At 39.8% G+C, this 24,182-nt stretch overlaps 1 protein-coding gene across 10 annotated transcripts in view; it reads right to left on the bottom strand.

Annotated features, from left to right (window-relative positions):
• Positions 1-421: 421 nt before the first annotated feature.
• LOC149247966 (uncharacterized) overlaps positions 422-24,182 on the bottom strand; it is a 72,300-nt gene continuing 48,539 nt past the window's right edge. For all 10 annotated transcript variants that reach the window (XM_089458313.1, XM_089458320.1, XM_089458312.1 and 7 more), the window contains 2 exons: positions 1,049-1,268; positions 422-923 (listed from right to left, as the gene is read on the bottom strand). In XM_089458313.1, coding sequence (XP_089314439.1) covers positions 657-923; positions 1,049-1,268 — 487 coding nt within the window. In that variant the 3' untranslated portion in view covers positions 422-656. The remainder of the gene's footprint in view (positions 924-1,048; positions 1,269-24,182) is intronic.

Raw genomic sequence — 24,182 nt, 5'->3', positions numbered from 1 at the left:
ATCTTACTAGGTTGCGGATCCAATGCATGCAAGTTTGACATAATTTGTGGGAACCGCATTCAGTAAAAATAAGATTTTAAAATCCAAACTATTTAGAAGCACATGTTGACAAGAATAGATCAGGGAGTTTTGTGTTATAATGTGATATAATAAAAAAAAAATAGAAGAATTAATTTTGAAAATCTTCATCTTTTACAGCTTTGAAAACTAGCACAAGCTTTTAGAGTACGGCTCACTGTATTTTTTCGTCTGGACAAAAAAAAAGAAATTTTCATATATTAATTAATTTTCATTCCCCTCTGGGGAGTTATTTTTCTTGCAGAAAAACTGGCATTTCATCCCCTTGTGAAATTTAAGAGAAAAGAAAATATTATGGTTGAATGTTTTATTGGAACAGAGCTGGAAGAAACAAACAATGAGAAAAACCTAAACTGTGAGTATTCAAGACCACTACACTCACAATGTTAATTAAGAATCATTAAAATTTTCAAGTGTCCTTAGAGAGATGTTGATCCAATCCTTCCAATATACTGCAAACATTTGGCTGATTCATTTTGGATATCCATAAGCAATTAATTTATACAAAATAACTTAAATCCCTCCATTTAAAAAATGCTCAGATCTTTACAGCACGAGGCAGAATTCATCAACCCACATTACTTGAAACCAAGTGCAAAAGAAAGCTTTGGGCGAGCTTTATTTTTGCCCAGCAGCTTCATTTGCTCTGCACGTTGTTGTTCTTCTTCAAGCTTTTTAAGCCTAATGGCCTCCTCTTTTTGCTGTTGAAGAGCCTCCAACTCGCGATAGCGTTCCTCCTCTTTCTGTTGCTGTTCCAGTATTGCTCTTAGCTGTTCCTGTTCAATTTTACTCTTCTTTTCCTCTATCATTCTATCTAATTCTTCCTTTTGCTTCCGTGCTTCCTCCTGTAATTGAATAGATTTTTGTATCAAAGTTACAAAAATGGAACATAGCAGCCCTTTAATTGAAAGACCAAACACTAACAGTATCCGATGATATTACAGTATTCTCATGGCTACTTTAAACTTACTTCCTTCCGCTTTGCCTGAGAATGATTTTCTTGCTTCTCCTTCTGAAGCTGTATAGCAACATCCTGAAGCATCTTCTTCCTGCCATCTTCTAAATATATCTGTATTTCTAGTTTAACTTCTGCAGACTTTAAGGCTTCCTCCACCCTTTTTAGAATGGCCTCTTCAATTCTCCGTGCTGTCTCCTCCTCCAAAAGCTTCAGTTCTGCCTCTTTCTGACGCCTGTGAAAATAGACACTGCATTAGGTGAGGGAAGATTCCATTTTTAACATACAAGGACACATCATTTCTAAACTTAACCACTTCAGGACAAGCCTACTTCACCAAACACTAAACAAGCAATCAAAAGGGATTTACAACAGGCTTTGCAATCTATCCCATCTATATTATTAATCTAAATGCAAGTTATGCTTTTAGGGCATACCTCTAATAGAATCCAGAGTAGTGAATAAACAATTTTCAGACGTGCGCAACAGTACATAAATGTGGCAGCAAGAGGATCATCAAATTCTAGACCAACTTGAACTTAAACAGTAGCTTCCTTCAGAAAAGCCTGCGTAGAAGAATGTAAAGTAACTTTTTGGCATTTAGAGGTAAACATGAATCACATTGGAATGCGTTAAATATGCAAATTTTTTAAGCATGCAATTATCAATATGTTCTGCTAATATGTAAAGTTACTTTTTAGTGGTATTTGGAGGTCAACACGAATCACCACTGGAATCCCAAAAACTGCAACTTTTTATAAGCATGTAATATGTTCTACTCGTATGTAAAGTAAATTTTCATTGGTATTTAGAGTTGAACATGAATCACACTGGAATCCAATAACTATCCAGCTTTAATTATACATGCAATATTGCTGCTAATATACCGAACATAAAAGTCAGTTGCATAAGTTTATGAGAAGAGAATAGCACTCACTCTTTTTGTACAGCATCTGTACTTGGGATAACTGTTGTATTAAAACACATTTGGATAACAAAATATTGATAATTGAAGATGACCGCATCCCAAAAGTTTTAAAGATCTTATTCATATTTACAGTTATCATCATTTTACTTGAACTCACCGTTTAACACAAATGAAGGAACTGAAATCTGCTTACAAAGGGTAAACAGATTTTAACATTACGAAATGTGTGGAGTTCATTATCTGTTGAGAAAAACTGCTCAAGTATCTCCAGTACACCTTCACTATGAGAAGGTTAAATAAGGAAAATGTAAGTATGTTCGGTGCCTATCTTTTCACAGATATTGTCTCCAGTCAATCCAACAAATTTAAGCTATACACATTTCTAACAATCAATGTTCTATCTGATTGAACCATTTGTGCACACTGCGATGCTAGTCAACTCTTGTATGTCTCCAGTGGTGAAATTTATTGCAAACTTAGCACACATCCAAAAAGTTCTCAAATATTTCATGTTTCAAAATACATGAAAAACTTAAGTTCATTAAAAGGAAAGTATCAGACACAAAATTAGCACATATCCAAAAAGTACCTTGTCTGCTGTGGTATGGTTTAAATTCTTAACTTCGATTGCATCATAAGCACATACAAATTACAATCATAAAAAATGAAGAAAATGGGCTTAGTCTGCCAGAAGCATTTCACAAATTCAAAAATGAGAAAGATAGAACTCAATTCCATTGCCTATAAGCGAGGAAACATCAATTTGAAGTGTCAAAATGTTCACAAACGAAAGAAATGCATCCTCTTGTAACCAGCATTTCAACCAGGGTTCATATCAGGCACCAAACACAAATTACTGTGGCCAATTGATAATACTTGTAAGCTGGATGTTTTCAGAAATGGCTTAAATTAGCTCAAATGGACTCAACTTGAAAATAATAATGATCACGTACAATCAAGCCAACCTAAGATTGACATCTCAAGAACTTGCAGTAGTAAGATGCAAGAATATCTTAGAGAAAAATACACCATTAAACATGCACAACGAGCTATGATTAACAAATAGACTTGTACGAATAAGGCGCGTTAACCTTATATAGAACAAGAAAACAATCTACCAGATAAGAAAGGAAACATTTCTAACTTCAAGAAAGCCATATAAAGGAGGGCAATATTTTTGTCCTAGGGATTCATCATGTAAAAATGTTAGAATTCTAAATGGGGTGGCATACTTCAGATGTGGCAATATTGTGGGTATTTTAACCCATCAGAAGCAACAAGTGACGAGGAGACAAATAATCATGAAGCACAAAACTTGGAAGTATCTAAGACATTTTCAATTGCACATAAATTTAAGATATAAGAAAAATCATACAACGGAATTCCATATGAATATGACTTGACCTTGGTAATTCTGTTTTAATATAGCTCGACCAACGGGAGAGGATGCGGAAGCAGGCTCGACCAACGGGAGAGGATGCGGAAGCAGGCTCGATGTGTTATGTAACAGATAACATATCTAGGACATCTTCAATTGCACATAAATCCAAGATATGAGAAAATCAAAGGAATTTGATATGTATATAAACTTGATAATTCTGTTCTAATATATGATAACATGTAATCTTGGTCATCTTTCAATTGTACATAAATTCAAGATACGAGAAAAAAACAAAGAAATTTGATATGTTTATAACCTTCATAATTATGTTCTAATGTCTAGAAACAGGTGTTATGCAAGAGATAACATGCAGCTTGGGCAATGGAAGGCTGAAAGAAGGGGAACATTTTTAAGTGGTCCAAAATAAACCACCAGGTTTTCTGGGTAATGCAACTGTCAGTACATGTATGAAGCCTTTAACTAACACTCGTTTGTGGATGCACCATATATATCAGGTAGAACACAGTAAATATCCTCTACAAGGGTCATTTATAAGGATTTGAAAGGATGCCACACAAATAGTCTGTATTTTATACTATGTTTTGACGTTCAGAGATTGACCAGCAGCACTATATGCCAACAGTTTCCCAACTAGATCAGGAGATTCAGAGTTGATGCTTGAACGCAAATAAGCAACTTGGCTTTCAATCAGGTTTTCTTCCAAGAAAGCTCAAGCCTAACATTTCTTTAGGTTTCTATAACACTACTTATCAGATATTCTCTCATATCATAAGAAATCATGATTTTGTTATTGCCAATTTCATGTTGTTCAAGGAAGCATGTGGAACAATTAGTAGCTTAATTACTCTGGCTTAGCTGAACTCTAGCTTAATGATGCCCTGTTACGGGGATTGTAATTTTTACAAAGAAGTAACGAAAGTGGAGTGGGTAAACTCAGCATTAGATAGAAGATATATATATTTTATTAATAAACTTGAATGATGAATTACACTATGGGAGGCCCTGGCTTAAATACAAACTTGGGTGCCTCTTTGGTGAATGGGCATGATCTTTGATCATGCCCTTTAATTACTTACTACCTACAATTTATTTAGTTTTATATAACATTGCCTTCACCTTGAAAAGATTTTTTGTCCGCAAAGCATACGTAATGACGAGTGTTGTTGACGAAATGCTCGTCTCCCAAGAAGCTTCTTCTTCTAGTAAGTCCTTCCACTTGATCAAGTATTCTTTGATTACTCGTGATCACAGCTTCTTTTCCCTGATGGAGATGATACCTTCTGGCTCTAGAATAACCCTTCCTTTGCCATCTAAAGTCGGAAGTGTTGTTTACACTGATTGATGTTCACCAAGTGCACTTTTATGGCACGATACATGGAAAACGTTGTGAACGCGACTTTTATTGGGAAGGCTTAAACTATATGATACTTGGATGATCTTTTTGTTGATCTGGTAGGGTCCATAAAACCTTGGTGCCAAAAAAAAATTCCCTTTTGTTTTAAGGACAATTGCTTATAAGGCTGGAGTTTAACAAATACCCATTCTCCAACTTCAAATTCTCTCTCAGTTTTGTTTCGGTCAGATCGCTACTTCATATGATTCCTTGCATTATTTAGATTTTCTTTTAGAGCTTGGACGACTTTTTGGGTTTCTTCTAACTGGTTTTTAACAGTTGGAAGCTTTGTCTCGATGATAGCAAAGTCCTTCCATTTCGGAGGTTCGTAACCGTACAGAGCTTGAAATGGAGTCATTTTTGCTAACATGTGGTAAGTAGAATTGTACCACCATTTAGCGAGATGTAACCACTGAACCCACTTATTTTGTTTGTCTGTGGCATAACAATGTAAGTAGGCTTCTAAACATTTATTGACAACCTTTGTTTGGCCATCCGTTTGAGGATGGTAAGCTGAACTCATGTTGAGGTAGGTTCCTATATGTTTGAAAAATTCCTTCCAAAAATTACCCTTAAATTTGGCATCTCTATCGCTCACAATGACCTTGGGAAATCCATGTAATTTGTAAACATTTTTGCAAAATATCTCAGTGATTTGTTTTGTTGAGTCTGATTTCCTCATTGCAATAAAGTGAGCATACTTGAGTCTGTCGACTACTACAAGAATTTTATCCTTACCATCAAACACAGGTAAACCTTCAATAAATTCCATTGATATTTCCTCCCATTTCTGATTTGGGATGTTTAAGGGATGAAGTAGTCTGGGTGTCATAATATTTTCATTTTTATTCCTCTAGCATTTATCGCATTTTGCTACATATTTTTGAATATCATTACTCATTCCCTTCCAAAAGAATGATTGGCATGCGTTGTAGTAGGTTTTAAAGAATACTACATGTACGGCTTACAGTGAATCATGAGACTCTTTGAGAATCTTGGCTTAAAATTTGGAATCTGCATTCAGATAAACTCTTCCCTTGTACCATAGAATATCGTTCTTCCATTCAAATTTTGAATTCTGAGGATGATTATTGATTATAGCATTTGTTTCTGGATCTTTTGCATATTCACTTCGAAACTCATTAAGCCATTCGAGAACAACCACTGAAACTGCAAGTAATGATGGTCTGTCGTCTTTCCTAGGCAGAGCATCAGCTACTACGTTATCTTTCCCTTTCTTATGTAATATATCCATGTCAAAGGTAGCGATTTTTTCTATCCATTTTTGTTGTTTTGTAGAAAGTGTTTTTTGTTGGAGGAGATATTGAAGACTATTATGATCTGTTCGTATTAAGAACTTACTTCCCAAGAGGTATTGTCTCCATTTGGTTAATGCGCGCATAATAGTAAGCATTTCCTTGTTGTATGTAGACTTGATACTTTCTTGCTTATTGAGTTCCCTGCTTTTAAACGTGATTGGGTGACCATCCTGCATTAGTACTGCTCCTATGCCAAAACCTGACGCATCACACTCAATTACAAATGGTTTGGAGAAGTCTGGGGTTGCCAATACAAGTGCATTAGACATAACTTCTTTCAAGTCTTCAAAACACTTTTTTGTTTCATCATTCCATCAAAATGAGTTCTTCTTTAGAAGGTTCATTAGGGGTGCAGTTATATGGGCATAATTTTTAATAAATCTTCAATAATACCCGATCAATCTTAAGAATCCCCTTAGCTTGGAGATATTAACTGGTTTGGGCCATTCCTTTATAGCCTTGATTTTATTAGGATCTACTTTTACTCCTTCCTTGGATATTATATGTCCAAGATATTCTACCTCTTGTTTCCCAAAAGTGCATTTGGACTTCTTGGCATAGAACTGATGCTCTTCCAATACAGTAAGAACTATCTCCAAATGTTGTAGGTGCTCCCTCCAAATTTTACTATAAATTGAAATGTCATCAAAGAACACTAACACAAACTTCCTTAGATATGGACGAAATAACTCATTCATAGTGGCTTGGAATGTTGTCGGTGCATTGGTTAATCCAAAAGGCATTACTTTAAATTCATAATGACCTTCATGTGTTCAGAACACAGTTTTTGCTATGTCTTCCAACCTTATTCTGATTTCGTAATACCCTGACATTAAGTCCAATTTTGAGAAGTATTTAGCTCCCTGCAGTTCATCCAACATCTCATCGATAAAAGAAATTGGAAACTTGTTTTTAATTGTTATTTTGTTTAGTCCTTGATAATCGATGCATAATCTGAATGATCCATCTTTCTTCTGAACTAATACAACTGGAGCAGCATACAGACTTTTACATTTTGTGATGATGTTAGAGTTTAAAAGATCTTGGACTAATCTCTCAATTTCAATTTTTTGATGATGTGGATATCGATACAGTTTGATATTGATGGGATTTGATCCTGCTTTGACTTCTATTGTATGCTCGATTTCTCTTTTAGGAGGCATCTTCATTGGGAGGTCTTGGAATACTTTTTCGTGCTTTTGAATTAGCTCTTGGACTTCTGGTGCTTCTTCGTTGACCAAATTTGAAGTTAACATTTCTAATTGATGACACTGTACTACATAAGTTGGTGCTCCCTTCTGAATCATTTTCATCATCTGGGATGATGATACAATTTGATTCTCAGGTGGCTGGAATCCATATAACTTGTATTTCTGCCCTTCCCATTTAAATTTTATAAATTGTTCTCCCTTCCAAATCATTTTCACCATCTGGGATGATGATAGAATTTGATTCTCACGTGGCTGAAATCCATATAACTTTATCTTTTCCCTTCCCATTTAAATTTTATAAATTGTTTTTTATGGTAAGCAAAGTAAGTGCCTAGGGTTTGTCGCCATTGGATACCTAAGACCACATCGACTCCTCCTAATGGTACAATGTAGAACGGAGATTCTAGATTATAGTCTTGAATTTGCAATTTGACTTTATGGCATTTCCCTACCTTTTCAATTTTCTTATCGTCAACTACCATAACCTTCATGTTGGGCATGGGAAATGTGAAAATGTTGAGTCTTTTCGCGATGGTTGAGTCCAAAAAATTGTGGGTGCTACCGGTATCGATCAAAACCATTACATTGTTCTTCTTGATATGTCCTTTTAATTTTAATGTCTAGGGTTGTGATATACCTATCATGGCCGATAATGATACCTGCAGAATACTCTCATCATCTACTTCTGGAGAAAATTGTGGTGAATCTTCAATTTCTTCTACATCTGATTCTTCATTGTCTGAATCATTGGTTGCTTCACATGTATACAGGTTCTTGGTTTCTTTCCCTTTAGCACATCTGTGTCTCGGGTCCCATTTTTCGCCACAACGTCTGCATTTACCTTCTTTCATTCTTTGCATTTCCAAATTAGTTTTGTCTCCTTCATGAAGATGTGGTGGAACATATTTTGTGTTATCTGTGTTCGCGGCTTGGGAAAATCTTCGTCTCGAATATACTCTTTCAACCTTCGACCACTGCATTTTTTCGTGTTTCTTTTCAGCAGCTTTTGCCTTCTATCTAGCTACCTCTATAGAAGTGATGTCATGAAGCTCGAGCTCATCCTGGAGATGGGGTTTAAGTCCTGTGGTGTACGATTGAATGAGACGAGTTTCTGATAATCCAAGTACTTGCGTAGCTAAAGTTTCCCATTCTCGAGTGTATTCATCCACATCTCCTTTTTGTTGCAATCTAGTGAGTGTTGAGAAGAACTCTTCTTCCTTGACACCTTGGAACCTTTTAAAGAATGCATTTTTGAATTTCCTCCAACTGATAGCAAGTGTCGTCTTTTTCCACCACATATACCAATTATATGCTTCGCCTTCCATTTGCATGGAAGCATGCCTGATCTTTTCATCATCATTGTCAATACCATAAATCTCGAAATATTCTTCTGCTTTATTGAACCAAGCAACGCTGCATTTTTCGTTACCGTCAAATTTGGATAGCTCAAGTTTTGCTCTTCGTTGATATGTAGCTATCGACGGAGCGAAGAAGGGGTATTGATTTGAAAACGGCATATTGGTGTATGGATTCCAGAGCTGCCTATTTTGAAAATTTGTGTTACTATTTTCTTGATTAGGCATGGAAGATGTCTTTGGAGACTCAAGTTTCTCATGTGAGTCTGACGAGTTTGACAAATCTGGAGAATTGAGATGTTGAGTAGCTTCATTATTCCGAGGTATTTGATCTAGTGTAAACTTCATCTTGTCACAAATATAGGTCAACAATATCATCGCCTGATCCACCTTATCTGAAAGGATTGCCTGATCCTTTTTAAATTCATTTTGGTTCTGCTCGCACTTACTCTCTATTCTCTTTGTTGTATCCTGGAGTGCCTCAATTTTTTCGCCTTGTCCAGTGACCTTAGTCTCAAGGTCTAACAATCTTTTATTGAAATCGGCCATCGACATTGATGAAGCCATAGCACGGGTTTGAGGTGGCGTATATTTATCCAACTTAACTCTTTTTCTTAATTTGACCCTAATTTTTTTTAATAATAATTAAATAATATATATATATATATATATATATCACTTTATTTATAACTAAATATTAATTAATATATATATAGTTATTTAAATAGTAATTATTATATAATTATAAATCATATAACAACTAATAACAAAACCCTATAGTAATTAATATATAGGTATAGATTACATACAAACAATGGAGCCACAATGAAAAAGAAGATCGAGGGTAGCGGTCATGGTGACAGAGGTCGAACAACGGAGTGGATGTCGGGTCACAATGGAATTGGGGCTATTCTGCAGGGCACGGTCGGAGCGGAGCACGCGGGCACAATCAAGAGAGCAGGGAGTCGCTAACTTTCCGAGCGTGGACAGAGGCGAGGCGTGCAGTCAGCTGATGGGCAGTGTAACCGTTGTAATCTGGCGGAAAATAGATGTTGAGAAGGCGGTGGTGGAAACGTGACAGTGGATGATGAGGGTTAGTACATATAGCGGGAACAGTGTGTTAAGAACAACTAACCGAGAAAGGCTGCCTTGAAACTGTGCAGTAGTTACCCAAGAGAGAACCCGCTATGATACCAAATGGAGCGGATAAACTCAGCATTAGACAGAAGCTATATATATTTTATTAATAAACTTGAATGATGAATTACACTGTGGGAGGCCCTGGCTTAAATACAGCCCTGGGTGCCTCTTGGTGAATGGGCATGATCTTTGATTATGCCCTTTAATTACTTACTAACAACAATTTATTTAATTTTATGTAACAGAAACAGTTCAATATCTTTTCAATATCTTGAGAGCTCAATGTCTTGCAGTTTTCCTAGCACTTGTGTTATCTTGTGGTATCAGAGCCAGTCCTGATATCAATAGCCCCTTGCATTCTTATTACTCTGTCTTCTATTCTTCGAGGTGGTAGGATAGTCTGTGCGTAAACATTCTGTTGTAGGCAAAAGCTGAAGGCTGACTGCCATTTAAGTCCCAGTTTAAGTAGTAGTGTCGCATTTGGGCGTTCATGCGACAGGACAAGGGTTGCATCCAAAGTGTGACATTTCAGGTGTTTCTGCACTTATCTATTTTATTTCTGTAATGGATTCTAGACAGAGTTATGAATTTCCTGAATCTAGTTCAAGGAGAGCTGCTCATGAGAAGAGGTGGTCTTGGTTAGCAAAGATTATGAACAAAAATGATAAAGGTTCAATCTATAACACTAGAGCGATATCTCAAGAATATGATCCACAGCCTAATTGGACTCTTCCAGAAACAAAAATATATAATTTGCCTATGTTCAAGTTTCACGCTGCAAGTTTATTTTGCTTTGCCTCTGTAAATGTTCCTATATCTTTAAATCAACAGGTTTACCAGGTTCCTTTGATCAACAAAGAATATGTTGAATGGGGGTTGGAGAATGAATACAGATATATCCATATAGGTTTGATACAGTTTGGGATAAATCCGTTAGTAAGACCAGGACTAAACACATCTTGTCTATCTTGTGTCTTAGATACAAGACTTAATGATTTCAATGATGCCCTGTTAGGTGGATTTCAAAACCCATTAAACAATGGTCCTGTCTGGTCATCCATTATTCCAAGATATCAAGTGTCTCTGACAGACCCATATATTAATGAATTTCTTCAAGCTTTCATACAATTTCATGGATTTAATGCTGCAGACCAAAACCAAATTGCTCAGCTTCATACTACAGTCTGCATACGCTTTGTCACAACAACAATGCCTCCATTAAACCCAAACCTTTTCAAGAGAGCACTGAAAGAAGGTGTTATCGTTGGTCCAGGTAATACTACTCCTTTGCAATTAGGTTTCAGCCAAGTGACCTTACCTGAAGAATGGAGCAGTGATTATAGACCTTTGTCCCAAAAGTATCCTCAGCTCTCTAATACACCTCACCAACTACGAGTTGTTCCAAAATCTGATGGAAGCACAGGATTGAAGTTTCAAAGTAATCCAAACTTTGTGATAAACAATCAAAGTGGAAAAGTTCCCAGTTTTTATGTTCCTCCATGTCTACTTCCAGCATACCTATAAGTAGTTTCCAAAAGCATGTACAGTTACATAGTTTTAGTCCTTCTACTTCCTGTCCATATTGTCAAGAAAATCCAAAAAATTAAAAACAGAAATACCAGTCTCTTAATTTGCCTAGTTCGTCAGACAATAATCATAATGGCCAGCATTCAGATTGCCAAGATTTTATCCAGGTCCTAATTCCTGCGAAGGATATCAAGATGTATAATCTACCTAGGGAAAAGGATGGTACTAAATCTCTAATTCCTGACAGAAGTTTAGAGCCAGGAAACAGTACTCCCAAATTTAAAAATGGAAGTCTACAAAGTGATTTGCAGTTCCCACATTATAGAACTCATGGAGAAGCTGAACCAAATGAAGTAATCAAGATGCACAATTTTGTTAATTATCTTGTAAGGATCAAGCCTGATGAACAAGATAAGGTAGAAGAATCTGTCAAACAATTGTCCAAGATCCAGAAGATAATAAAGCATGCAGAAATACATGGCCAGGAAGTTCTAAAAGAAGTGGCAGAAAAATTGAAAAAAGATTGTACTGCAGATCATCCTGATGCCTTTTGGTTTGGTGACAAATATTTTGTCACATTACCATATAAAGGCGGTAGTTCCTACAGGCCTCAGAAAGCTTCAGGCAATTTTATGAGTCCCTCAGAACAGGAGTTATGCAGGAATGAGATCCAACAACTGTTGGATAGAAAATTGATTGAACCATGCAAAAGCCCTTGGGCATGTCCAGCCTTCTATGTCAACAAACACTCAGAACAGAAACGAGGGAAAAAGAGGTTAGTAATTAACTATAAGGCCTTGAATGATGCTTTATTACCAATCAGATATCCACTTCCCAACAAAGAGTTGCTGCTTTCCAAAATTGCCAAGGCTAATATCTTTAGCAAATTTGATCTAAAAAGTGGATTTTGGCAAATTGGGATTGCACCAGAAGATCATTATAAAACAGCTTTTGTTGTTCCAGGAGGACAGTATCAATGGACTGTCATGCCTTTTGAACTAAAAAATGCTCCATCAGAATTTCAGAAGAGAATGGAGGACATTTTCAGGCAGCTACCATTTGTACTTGTATATATTGATGATTTGCTTGTTTTTAGTAAGGATGTACAGGAGCACGAGAAACATTTAGAAGTTTTTTATAATTTGTCTATAATCGTGGTCTGGCTCTATCAGCATCTCCGGATAAGTTTGTCATAGCACAAACTAAGATTGATTATCTTGGTTTACAAATCTCTCAAGGAAAAATCCAGCTGCAACCACACATTTTGCAATGCTTATCAAAGTTTCTAGACAAGCTGCCAGATATTAAATCCACTCAAAGATTTCTGGGTTGTTTAAATCATGTGAGATAGTTTTATGCCAAGCAGGCAAAGGATACAAAAGTTATAAAGCAGCATTTAAAACCTGGAGTACCTTGGTATCAAGAAATGACAAGGGCGGTAATTACAATCAAGCAAAAAATTCAGTCTTTGCCTCTGTCTTTACCAGATCAAGAATCAGCTTTCATTTTAGAGACAGATGCTTCTGACAAAATTTTGGCTGCAGTCTTATTACAAAACATGGCAAACAAGAAGAGGTTTGTGCCTATACCTCGAAGTTTTTCAGACACTGAACTTAAATATCCTTCATATCATAAAGAAATTCTAGCTGTTAAAAGAGGGATCAAAAGGTTCAGATTATTTCTCAAAAGTGTGCATTTCATAGTAAAAACTGATTTGAAACACATGAAAGGAATGCTCAGCAACAGAAAATTGCTAGAACAAGGTAATTCCAGAGTCCTCAGATGGGCACTATGGCTCGAAGGTTTTGACTTTGATATTATATATAAAGCTGGGAGCGAAAATTATCTTGCAGATATGCTTTCTCGAGAAGGATCTGAAATTATTACAATTAAGGCATTCGAAAGAGGAGAAAGCTCAAACTCAAAGAAAGAAAAGTTTCAGATTGAATTATGTCCACAAAAACAAACTCGATACAATTTCTGCCCAATCAAATCTGCTTCTGCTCGATATGTACATCAAACCCTAGCTTCATAAAACTGAGTTATCTTCCACTCAAGTTGCATCAATCTTCCAGCCATACAACCCTGGTTCAACAAGCAAGTTAGAAGCACTGAAAATCCTAGAATTCATCAGCTGCTCACACAGGCCAATAACTCTGTTTAACTCAACAATAGCTGCATCTCTCTGGTCAAACAACCTAATTCTGCCTCGAAATTTCCAACATCAAACATCATAACTGAGACCAATATAATGAAACCTTTCTGCCATCAATACAATATCAGCTTCAGGCTGACTGTCAATAATGAGATGAAACCCTAGTAGCATATTTCTCAGCTTATTTTGGTCCAATATCATATGCTCTATATATATCCATTCAATGATGTATCATATTTCTCAAATAATCCTTAGCTGATGTATATCAAATATGTAATATCAATTATCATCAAACTGCTCCTTGAAGATTTGCCTGTCAATCTTTTACACAAAATTTGCCTAAATCTTCATACGTTGATTCATTTGTAGATGAAAGATATGCCCTTAGATGTGCCGAGATAAGTCGAACTTTTGTGGACTGCCAGCACCACAGTACTGCTGCCAACTTCACAATCATAAATGACACAACTCACAAATCTTGTCTCATACTTTGATGTAGGATGTACCACATGACTTTGCCAATTATCCTGTTCCAAAGATGCCCTAGAGTAATCTTGTTACTGATCCTTCTGTCACATGGGTGTATCTGACCTCTTTGTTTGAAAGTGTTACAAGTACCCTTAACTTTGCCTCAGTTCAACAGGTTCTGCAACCTTAACCCTTGCGCAAACATAAAGAAGCTTTCAAAGAAACTCTTTCTAAAATGAATCCCAACATGCCCTCAAAAAGGAGACCCTTCACAGTTTATAACAAGAGCCTGCCAAGGAATGCTTCAGATAGTACAGTTTGTCTGCCAGAAAAGAAACCTCCCAACCAGACTTTGACCTTGCTATAGAACTGGTCACAATTTGCTTCAGATCTTCAAGAATGTGCCATAAAAAGGATTGTCGAGGATGGTTATAGCTCTTGGTTGAAATTTGTCAACAGAGATCTGGTTGAGTTGTATTCATCCACTACATATGATTTGCCCTTTATAAGGTGCCCCTGAAAAATCACTTCAACACTAGTCTCAGCATTCGTTAGCACGGATTTTTGGACTCAAACAGAGTCAAGTCTGCAACAATTAGCTTAGAGAAGACATCCCACAGATCTGCTTCAATTTGTTTACAAAAATCTCACAAGACAGACCTCAATTTGAGCCTTAGATAACTTTCAACAAAACTTCTGAAACGTCCTCAGATCTAGCCTTAAAATAGTTAAGGTATATCCCTTAGAGCTGAGCCTCTATTCAGGTCACAGAACTTCAAAGGTACAATGATCAAACCCAGAAAATGTCTCACGAAATATACTCAGGAATTTTTGCACTTGTGACCATAAACAAACCTCAAAAATATGCAGATTATTACCCTGGAACTGAAAGATCAGTTTGAGTATCAACATACCTTAACACTGATTGGAACAGGTCCGAGCTAGGGCATATTCATATCATGTGAAGTCACATGAATATAAGCTATCGATCTGGTCCAAAAGTTCCTATTGAATCCACAGGACTGCCGAATGTCTATGCCACCACACTGATTAAAAGGCCGAAGGTAATCAACATGACACAAATCTCAGAAAGGCCAAAATTTTCTTTGCTTCAGCACCTGCGGCTCTGTGGAAAGGATATCTCAAAGAGGGCCAAAATCTTGCCAGAAGAGAGGTTGCATCTGTGCACAGAACTTCTTAAACCCACAAAAATTGCTTTCAGAATTGTCACAGACTTAAGCCAAGGGAATGCCAAGTAGGCCTCAGTAATCTAAGAACTAGTCTCATCAATTTGAAAAAGTAGCACAGAAATTTGCCACCTAGATCAGCTTCAGAAAACAAAAGGCCGCATGACCTAGCCTTGAACAATCCAAGTAGGCCCCAGAACATATGCACAGGCTCAAACGCAGAACCAAGGATGACAGAGAAACTTCAGATGCCAAGATGGACTCCAGAATTCAGCCTATATCTTTAGATTGGGCGTGACTAAGCAAGGCCATAGGTCGAACAAATTTCGGAGATGATTGCTCCAATTCATGATCTTGGAAGAGCAGCGAGTTGCATATATATACTTGTTGTGGAGGCTTCTAGGAGGGGCCGACATGGCATAATTGCCCTAGAGCCGACCTAACATTAATTTGAAAAATTGAATTTTTGAATTCGAAATATTTGGAGCCAAAACAAATTTCCTTTGAGGCCAACTTTTAATTCAAATTTTTGGTTATTATGCCCTTCATAAAATCCCCTTTTTCTTGACTTTTGACTAGAATAGGATAAGCCCATTGTAATTTAGTTTTCTTAATTGAACAAAGATTGCTTGTAGCATCTCCTTTAGGGCTTGACAACAGAATGGGGCTTCAAGCTTTAACGAGTCATAACTCCTCAACCGTGAAAAATTATGAGGCGTACCACCTATCGTTGGAATTGGCACGACAAGGAGAATCAAATGATGATGATCTCGCGATCAAAATCATTGTCCTTCAAATCCATTTTCCTTAACAAGTGCAAGGCATCTAGGGCTTCCCTTCCTCTCTTCCAAGGCTTCTTATTATTTGGAGCTTCCAATCAATGCAAGCTAGACGAATATTAAGAGCGTTCAAGGTTCGACATTGGCGCCAACGACAACACCATTCAACATATTTTGGGCCGGGATCACTTTCCCGACTGGGCAAGGCTTTGGGATGATTTCATCCGAGGGAAGATTCAAGAAAGTGGTCATAGAGGAGATCAAAAGAAGCGGTTCGAAGAAGAGGAGAACCTTGCTCTCGCAAGCAAGGGTAAGCAAAAGGCCAAGAAAGGGCCAAGCGAGGGGTCTACTTCCAAGAGTGGGAAGAAGAAAGATCTGAGTAAGGTGAAGGGTTTTTGTTGCCACCAGTGCCCTAATAAGAAGGGAAAGCAAAAGAAGCAAGTTGTTCCTACCAGAGAGGTGGACAAGTTTGAAACACAATTCGAGAATGAGTTTTCGCTCATTGCATGTCTCTCAAGCTCAGTTGCCACCAACTTGTGGTATATTGAAAATGGAGCTTCTTAACACATGATGGGAGTCAACGAGTATTTCACCAATCTGAAGGAGGAGTTGGACTTCTACATAGAACTTGCAAACCAATGCCAAGTACCATCCAGTGAGAGAGTCCAACAAACCCTTGTTGGTGAAGGGCGTGTTGTATGTTCCAGGTATGACAAAGAACCTGATCTTAGTTACTACCATAGAGGAAAAGGGTTACATCGTAACCTTTGAAGGTAAAGTGTATATTTGGCCCAAGAACTCCAAGATAGCGAAAGTGATAAGGGTCATGAAGGGCAACTTGTTTCGATTGTAGTTTGAGACGGCACATGCATTAGTGAGTTGTAGCAGAGGGCTGGGAGAGTTATGGCACAGGAGGATGGCGCATCTTCATCATGGAGCGCTTAATGTGCTCAGCGAGATAGTGATAGGGCTGCCAAAACTAAAGGTCGAACAACATGAGGTGTGTAAGGGTTGTGCACTAGGTAAATATGCCAAAACTAGTTTTCCAAGCAGCGACACTAGGTCCAAAGGGATTTAGGATCTAGTACACTCAAACGTGTGTCGGCTTATGTCCACAGTATCCTTGAGTGGGTACCAGTATTATGTGACCTTCATTGACAACTTCTCCAGGAAGACCTGGGTCTATTTCATGAAAAATGAGGTCGAGGTCTTCAGGAGATTCAAGGAGTTCAAGGTTCTAGTCAAGAATCGAACAGGGAGAAAGATCAAGACATTGAGGTCAAAGAATGGAGGCGAGCACACATCTAATGTTTTCAAGGACTTCTATGCACAGGGAGGCATTAAGGAGTTGACAGTACTGTACAATCCTCAGTAGAATGGGGTTGCAAAGCAGAAGAATAGGGCTATTGTTAGAGCTACCAAGGCCATGCTCCATGGCCAAGATCTACCATGTTTTCTATGGGCAGAGGCTTGCAAAATTGTCGTATATCTACAGAACATAAGCCCACACAAAGTGTTGGGAAATTTAACACCAAAGGAGGCGTTTACTGGGAAGAAACCAGATTTGGGGCACATTCACATCTTCGGGTACTTTATATATTTCCATGTTCCCGAGGAGAAAAGGACTAAGTTGGAACCTCTTACCCACCAGCAGTGGCTGATGTTGATTTGGGGTAGCATCAGATGTGCTCTAGCCATGAAAATTGGTGGACAGGCTAAAGCACATGTGATCTCCAAGACCCAGAAATGGTTTGGGCAGATTCTAACTAGTTTGGGAGATATTAAAATAATTAATATTTTTAATAGAGTTCCTAAGTTTAAACTTAGGAAAAATAAAATATTAATTGGTATTAATATAAAATTGGGTTAGAATGTTCCAGAAGTCATGGATCAAGCCAAATCTAATTTTAGTCGTTGACTAGAGATTTAATCTCGGTCGTTGATGGACCAACGAGAAAAGTATAAGAGGAGGCTTGAGAGTCAATTGAAGAACACACCAAGAGAGATCAAGAATTCGATTTTCTGGGGCAGGATTTGCTGAGGAAATCGAGTGAGTGATCTGAGTTGCAGCTGAGGGGCAGTGAATAGATAGCAGAGAGGCAACGCAGAGCCTAGTGAGGTTGACGCAGAGGCAGCTGGAGGCTATGCAAAGGCAGCCAGGAGCTGCACAGAGTCAAAGAGGCCAGCCATAGAGGGTCTAGGGGTTGACGCAAAGGCTCCAGAAGCTGATGCAGAGGGTCTAGAGGCTAACGCAAAGGCTCCAGAAGCTTACGCAAAGGCTACTAGAGCTCACGTGGGGCCTAGAGGCAACGCTAGAGGATTTTGTGGGACAGACTGGGAGCCGATGAGCCAGATAGGATGACGCAATCCCTATCAGAGTGACGCAGAGCAGCAGACGCTGCAATTGTTGCTGTGGGATCGTTCATCCGATGATTAATCAGCTGGAATATCTGTCTCCGAGGAGAGGTACTACTGTCGAGGGCATTCTTTATTGGGTGAGCCATTTCTGGCACCCTAGTTGTATTCTGAAAACTACATAATAATAAACCCTCTGAATGTTGCACCAGTTTTCCCACATTGGGTTTTTCCAGGGACATTGGTCCAAAAATAACGGTGCCACTTGTGTGCTTGTTTACTTTCAGTTGATGATCTGTAGATGTTGATATTGTACTTGTATTTATTTTCAATATTTACATAGTAAATAACTTGTTAAGTAATTGAACAAGTAGGAAGAAATAAATCACATAGAACAGGAAGAAATTCTAACAGGTTAAACTTAGAAATTCCAACATGGTATCAGAGCGTGGTTGTGGATCACAAGATAACTGAAGGCATCAGCCGAGCAGAGCAATAGCAGCATAAACAGTTGTCCCGAGTGACAGAAGTTGTTCCTAGCAGAAAGCAACAAGGAAGGGGTGACGCAGAGGGCCTGCGTCATCAGTTTGAGCCAAGAGGAGGATCAGCGCAAAGGCAGAGAGGAGGAGACCTGACCTACGCAATGCCCGATCATCTTTCTCAGTCAGGGAGGATCGACGCTGTGCCCAGGCGGTGCAGATTTTGTCGGTGTCAGGATTGCACAAAGCCTAGAGGAGCAGTCCTTCAAGTCAATGTGGTATAGGAGATTGCGATAATTTGTCGAGCAAAGTTGGTGGGGTATTGTGGTCAGAACAGTACCTAACAGGGCAAGACCAAGGAGGAGGGATTTCCAGAAGGAAAATCGAGGGTCAGAGGGAGTCGAACCAAGGACTTTCGGGAGGGAAGTAGAAAGACTCAAAGGAGTCAGAAGAGAAACATAATGGCTATGAATGGACTGAGAGATCAGGATAGGTTGGACGAAGCATCCAACTTCGTGGTCTGGAAGGCCAGGATCTTGTCCATTCTAGACAGATATCGCATCAAGGACTTCACCTTGAAAACAATAGCGATCCCAGTTGACCCAGCTGAAAATGAGAAGTACGAGGAGGCAATGGCCAGGGCGAAGTGCATCATCCTTGATGGGGTCAAGGATCATGTGGTGTCGCATATTGCCGAGAAGGACACGGCAAATGAGATGTGGGATGCCCTGAAGAAATTGTACCAGCATACTTCCGTGCAAAGGAAGATGTTACTTGAAAATCAGCTATGGTCATACCAGATGCAGAAGGGAGAGCAGATAGATATCTTCCTCGATCAATTGAAGGAGATCTGGGTCCAGCTAACTTCCATAGGGGCCATGCCGGATAAGGAATTGATGGTGAGGACTGCATTGAACGCAGTCTCAAAGGATTGGGAGGTATTTGTCCAGAGCATACTGGGCAGGTCAAGCCTTCCGGATTGGGAGAAACTGTGGGCGGCTCTTCGTCAAGAAGAGATCAGACGGGTGACCAAGGCGGGGAATAGCGGAAAAGGGGTCAAAATAAAGGAGGAGGAAGAAGAAGATGCGGCTATCGCATTTGCAGGAAAGCAGGAGAAGAGAAGGAAGAAGGACTTCTCCAAGGTCAAGTGCATCCATTGTGGGGAACTCGGTCATTTTGAAAACCAGTATCCTAGGAAGAAGAGCAAGGGAGAGGCTTCTGAGACCAAGGCAATGCCAACGAAGGCAGAAAAAGAAGTGAGGAGGATGACGACCGTGCCATGAGTGCTCATGCGCCACTTGACAGGAATGTTGGAAATAATACTGAGAGGGGGGGTGAATCAGTATTATCAGATCAATCAAACTTTTCTATTTCATACTCAGAAACATATACGCTACTTCAATTAAGTGAACCCGCGTGTACACGCTACTGTGTCTAATGAAACCCGCGTATATCCAGAGATCTTATAATTCAGTTATCTTAATCTTCAGTAAATGCATCAGATCATTATTAAGCATATTAACAGTAAACAGGTGCAGAATAACAGAACAGAACATCACACAAGAGCCACACACATGAACACCATGATATAAGGTGGAAACCCAATGTGGGTGAAAACCACCTGCTGCAATTCGTCTCTTTCTTCTTTAATAAGAAACTTCTTTTACAATGCACTGGTGCAGTCATTTACCAGCACGCAGGCTGCAACCTGCAGAGGGCTACAACCCTCATAGCTTTTGTACTAGCCGATCCATTTACTAGTACGTAGGTGCCAACCCTACAGAAGGCTACAACCTTCACTCGTTTTCCAGCTGCTCCTGGAAGGGAGCTACAACCCCCCTTGGCTCTTGTACTGGCTGATATGTTTACCAGTACGTAGGTGCCGGCCTACGATCTTCCCGGGACCATGTTTCATACATTTTCATACTAGATCCATAAGACAATCATCATTGTAGTACAACCTGCATCATCAATCACTGAAACACCCAATTCTGAATCACTGTAACCCTGTCAACAACAACCAGACAACATAACAACAACCAGATCCAACTCCATCTTCAAATATCATACTTCACATTGTATACGCTACTTGGATGAACCCAACCTGCGTGTATACGCTCTTTTACCAAATCCAACCCGCGTACAGATCTGCAAATTCTAACTTATAGCTCTGCAGCTATATCAGACATCAAAACATACCCAGATCATAATAATAAACATGCGTCAGTAGATCTGATCTATCCACAGTCAAACCATATGAAGATAATCATTCCAAGCCTTGAGATCTCGTTCCATCATTCATCATCCTCCACATGGGTGAAACCTTGGTTCAGATCACCAACCCATAACCAGCACTTGGATCACACACTTCCTCAGATCTTCATCACTCATACACTCTCTCACTCTTGCACTCTTTGGCCTAGTGATCTTTTCCTTATATAGCCTTAGGCCTTGCTCAATACCAAGAGCCAAAACCATAGTAACACAATACCATCAACCTCAAAACTAGGGATCAACACATCCGTCGAGACGCCATGGTCCAAAACCATAGGCACAACTTCCAAGGACTAACTGCCACTGACCAAAGGTACGTTTTCACATGTACGCGCTTTTACTGAAGCCAACTTGCGTGTACACGCTGATTCTCCTTGCTGAACCTGCGTATATCTCTTTCTTGTCCTGCTGTACTGAGATCTGTCCACTAGATAAGTTGCCATCACCTGTACCAGTCTCTGAGCACCTGTACCAACCTCTGAGTGAGTTGCCATCAAGGACAACACTTGAATCATAATGCCAACAAGGAAGTGGGGTGACATCAAGCTATAGTCAGACGAACTACAGGAGATGAGGGGCAGGATCCTTGAGGCACCCAACCTCTTGGATTACACCTTGCTACGGGAGCTCTGAAGGAGTAACAGGACCGGCAAATGTTGGTAGAGACGGATGCAGATGGAGCGACAGAGAGTGCTACAGTGCAGGAGTCCCGGGACAGCACGCTGCAACAATGCGAGAAGTGCGGGAGTGTTGCAACAGTGCAGGATGGCACAGAGAAGTGTGCAACGGTGCGAGATGCATGGAGTTGTTGCAACAGCGTAGAGGTCAGTAGAGGGAGCACTTGTTAGCGACAGAGGGAGCTTCAGCATCGAGAGTGTCTCTAGCCTGACAGGGATGTCAGAGTTGGGTGGATCAGTTACCTACTTCTCCGTAACTGAGTTGTAGTGCAGCAATTAGCAGTGGTAGTGCTATGGGCAGCATGATGAGAAGGGGATGTAGTGCTAGGAGTATGGACCAGCAGCAGCACGGATGCAGAGGGAGCTGCCATACGGATGCACTAGTGGCAGGGCCATGTGCTACTGTACAGGATGCAGCAGTGCAGAGGATGTTGGGCAAGGAGGCCTAACATCAGCACACAGACCGGCGCTGGATAATCTGGGTGATACTCAATGTGGAGTATTACTAGAGCATAGTCCTCGCTAAGAGGGAGTGTTGATTTGGGGTAGCATCGGACGTGCTCTAGCCATGAAAATTGGTGGAGAGGCTAAAGCACATGAGATCTCCAAGACCCAGAAATGTTTTGGGCAGAGTCTAACCGGTTTGGGAGATATTAAAATAATTAATATTTTTAATGGAGTTCCTAAGTCTAAACTTAGGAAAAATAAAATATTAATGGGTATTAATATAAAACTGGGTTAGAATGTTCCAAAAACTATGGATCAAACCAAATCTAATCTTAGCCATTGATTAGACATTTAATCTCAGTCGTTGATGGACCAACGAGAAAAGTATAAGAGGAGGCTTGAGGGTCAATTGGAGAACACACCAAGAGAGATCAAGAATTCGATTTTCTGGGGCAGGGTTTGCTGAGGAAATTGAGTGAGTGATCTGAGTTGCAGCAGAGGGGTAGTGAATACATAGCAAAGAGGCAGCACAGAGCCCAGTGAGGTTGACACAGAGGCAGTTGGAGGCTACGCAGAGACAACCAGGGGTTGCGCGAAGTCAGAGAGGCCAGCGTGTGAGACGCAGAGGGTCTAGTGGCTGACGCAGAGGCTCCAGAAGCTGACACAGAGGCCAGCAAATCTGACGCAGGGCCTAGAGGCAGCGCTTGAGGATTTCGTGGGACAGATTGGGAGCTGGTGAGCCAGATAGGGTAACGCAGTCCCTATCAGAGTGACGCAGAGTAGCAAAAGCTGCAATTGTTGCTGCGAGATCGTTCATCCTGTGATTAGTCAGCCAGAATATCTGTCTTCGAGGAGAGGTACTAATGCCGAGGGCATTCTCTATTGGGTGAGCCATTTCTGGCACCTTGGTTGTATTCTGAAAACTGCATGATAATAAAACCCTCTAAATAGTTGCACCGATTTTATCGCATCGGGTTTTTCCAGAGATATTGGTCCAAAAATAACGGTGTCATTTGTGTGCTTGTTTACTTTCAGTTGATGATCTATAGATGTTGATATTGTCCTTGTATTTCTTTTCAGTATTTACATAGTAAATAACTTGTTAAGTAATTGAACAAGTAGGACGAAATAAATCAGATAGTACAGGAAGAAATTCTAACAGGTTAAACTTAGATATTCCAACATGGTATCAAAGCGTGGTTGCAGACCACAGGATAACTGAAGTCATCAGCCGAGCAGGGCAGTAGCAGTAGAAACAGTTATCTCGAGTGACAGAAGTTGTTCCTAGCAGAAAGCAGCAAGAAAGGGGTGACGCAGAGGGCCTGCATCATCAATTCGAGCCAGGCGGAGTATTAGCACAGAGGCAGAGAAGAGCAGACCTGACCTACGCAGTGCCCGGACATCTTTCTCAGTCAGGAAGGATCGACGTTGTGGCCAGGAGGTGCAGATTTTGTTGGTGTCGGGATTACACAGAGCCTACAGGCTCAGTCCTTCAAGTTGTTGGGGTATAAGAGGTTGTGGATAATCTGCAGGGCGAAGCTGGTGGGGTAGTGTGTTCAGAACAGTACCTAACGAGGCAAGACCAAGGAGGAGGGATTTCCAGAAGGGAAATCGATACTCAGAGGGAGTCGAACCAAGGACTTCCAGGAGGGAAGTAGAGAGACTCGAAGGAGTCGAAAGAAGAGCAGCATAATGGCCGTGAATGGACTAAGAGATCAAGATTGGTTGGACGGAGCATCCAACTTCGTGGTCTGGAAGGCCAGGATCTTGTCCACTCTAGACAAATATCGCATCAAGGACTTCACCTTGAAAACAATAGCGATCCCACTTGACCCAGATGAAAATGAGAAGTATGAGGAGGCAATGGCCAAGGCGAAGTGCATCATCCTTGATGGGGTCAAGGATCATGTGGTGTCGCATATTTCCGAGGGCACAGCAAATGAGATGTGGGATGCCCTGAAGAAATTGTACCAGCATACTTCTGTGCAAACTTCAAAGAAAGATGTTACTTAAAAATCAATAGCGGTCATACCAGATGCAGAGGGGAGAGTAG

The sequence above is a fragment of the Pinus tabuliformis genome, chromosome 7 (genome assembly GCF_031772625.1).
Source record: "Pinus tabuliformis cultivar Carrire ecotype Pingquan chromosome 7, CPIR1, whole genome shotgun sequence".
NCBI classification, from domain to species: Eukaryota; Viridiplantae; Streptophyta; class Pinopsida; order Pinales; family Pinaceae; genus Pinus; species Pinus tabuliformis.
Note: the sequence above shows the minus strand (reverse complement) of the source record. Positions and strands in the feature narration are given on the sequence as shown.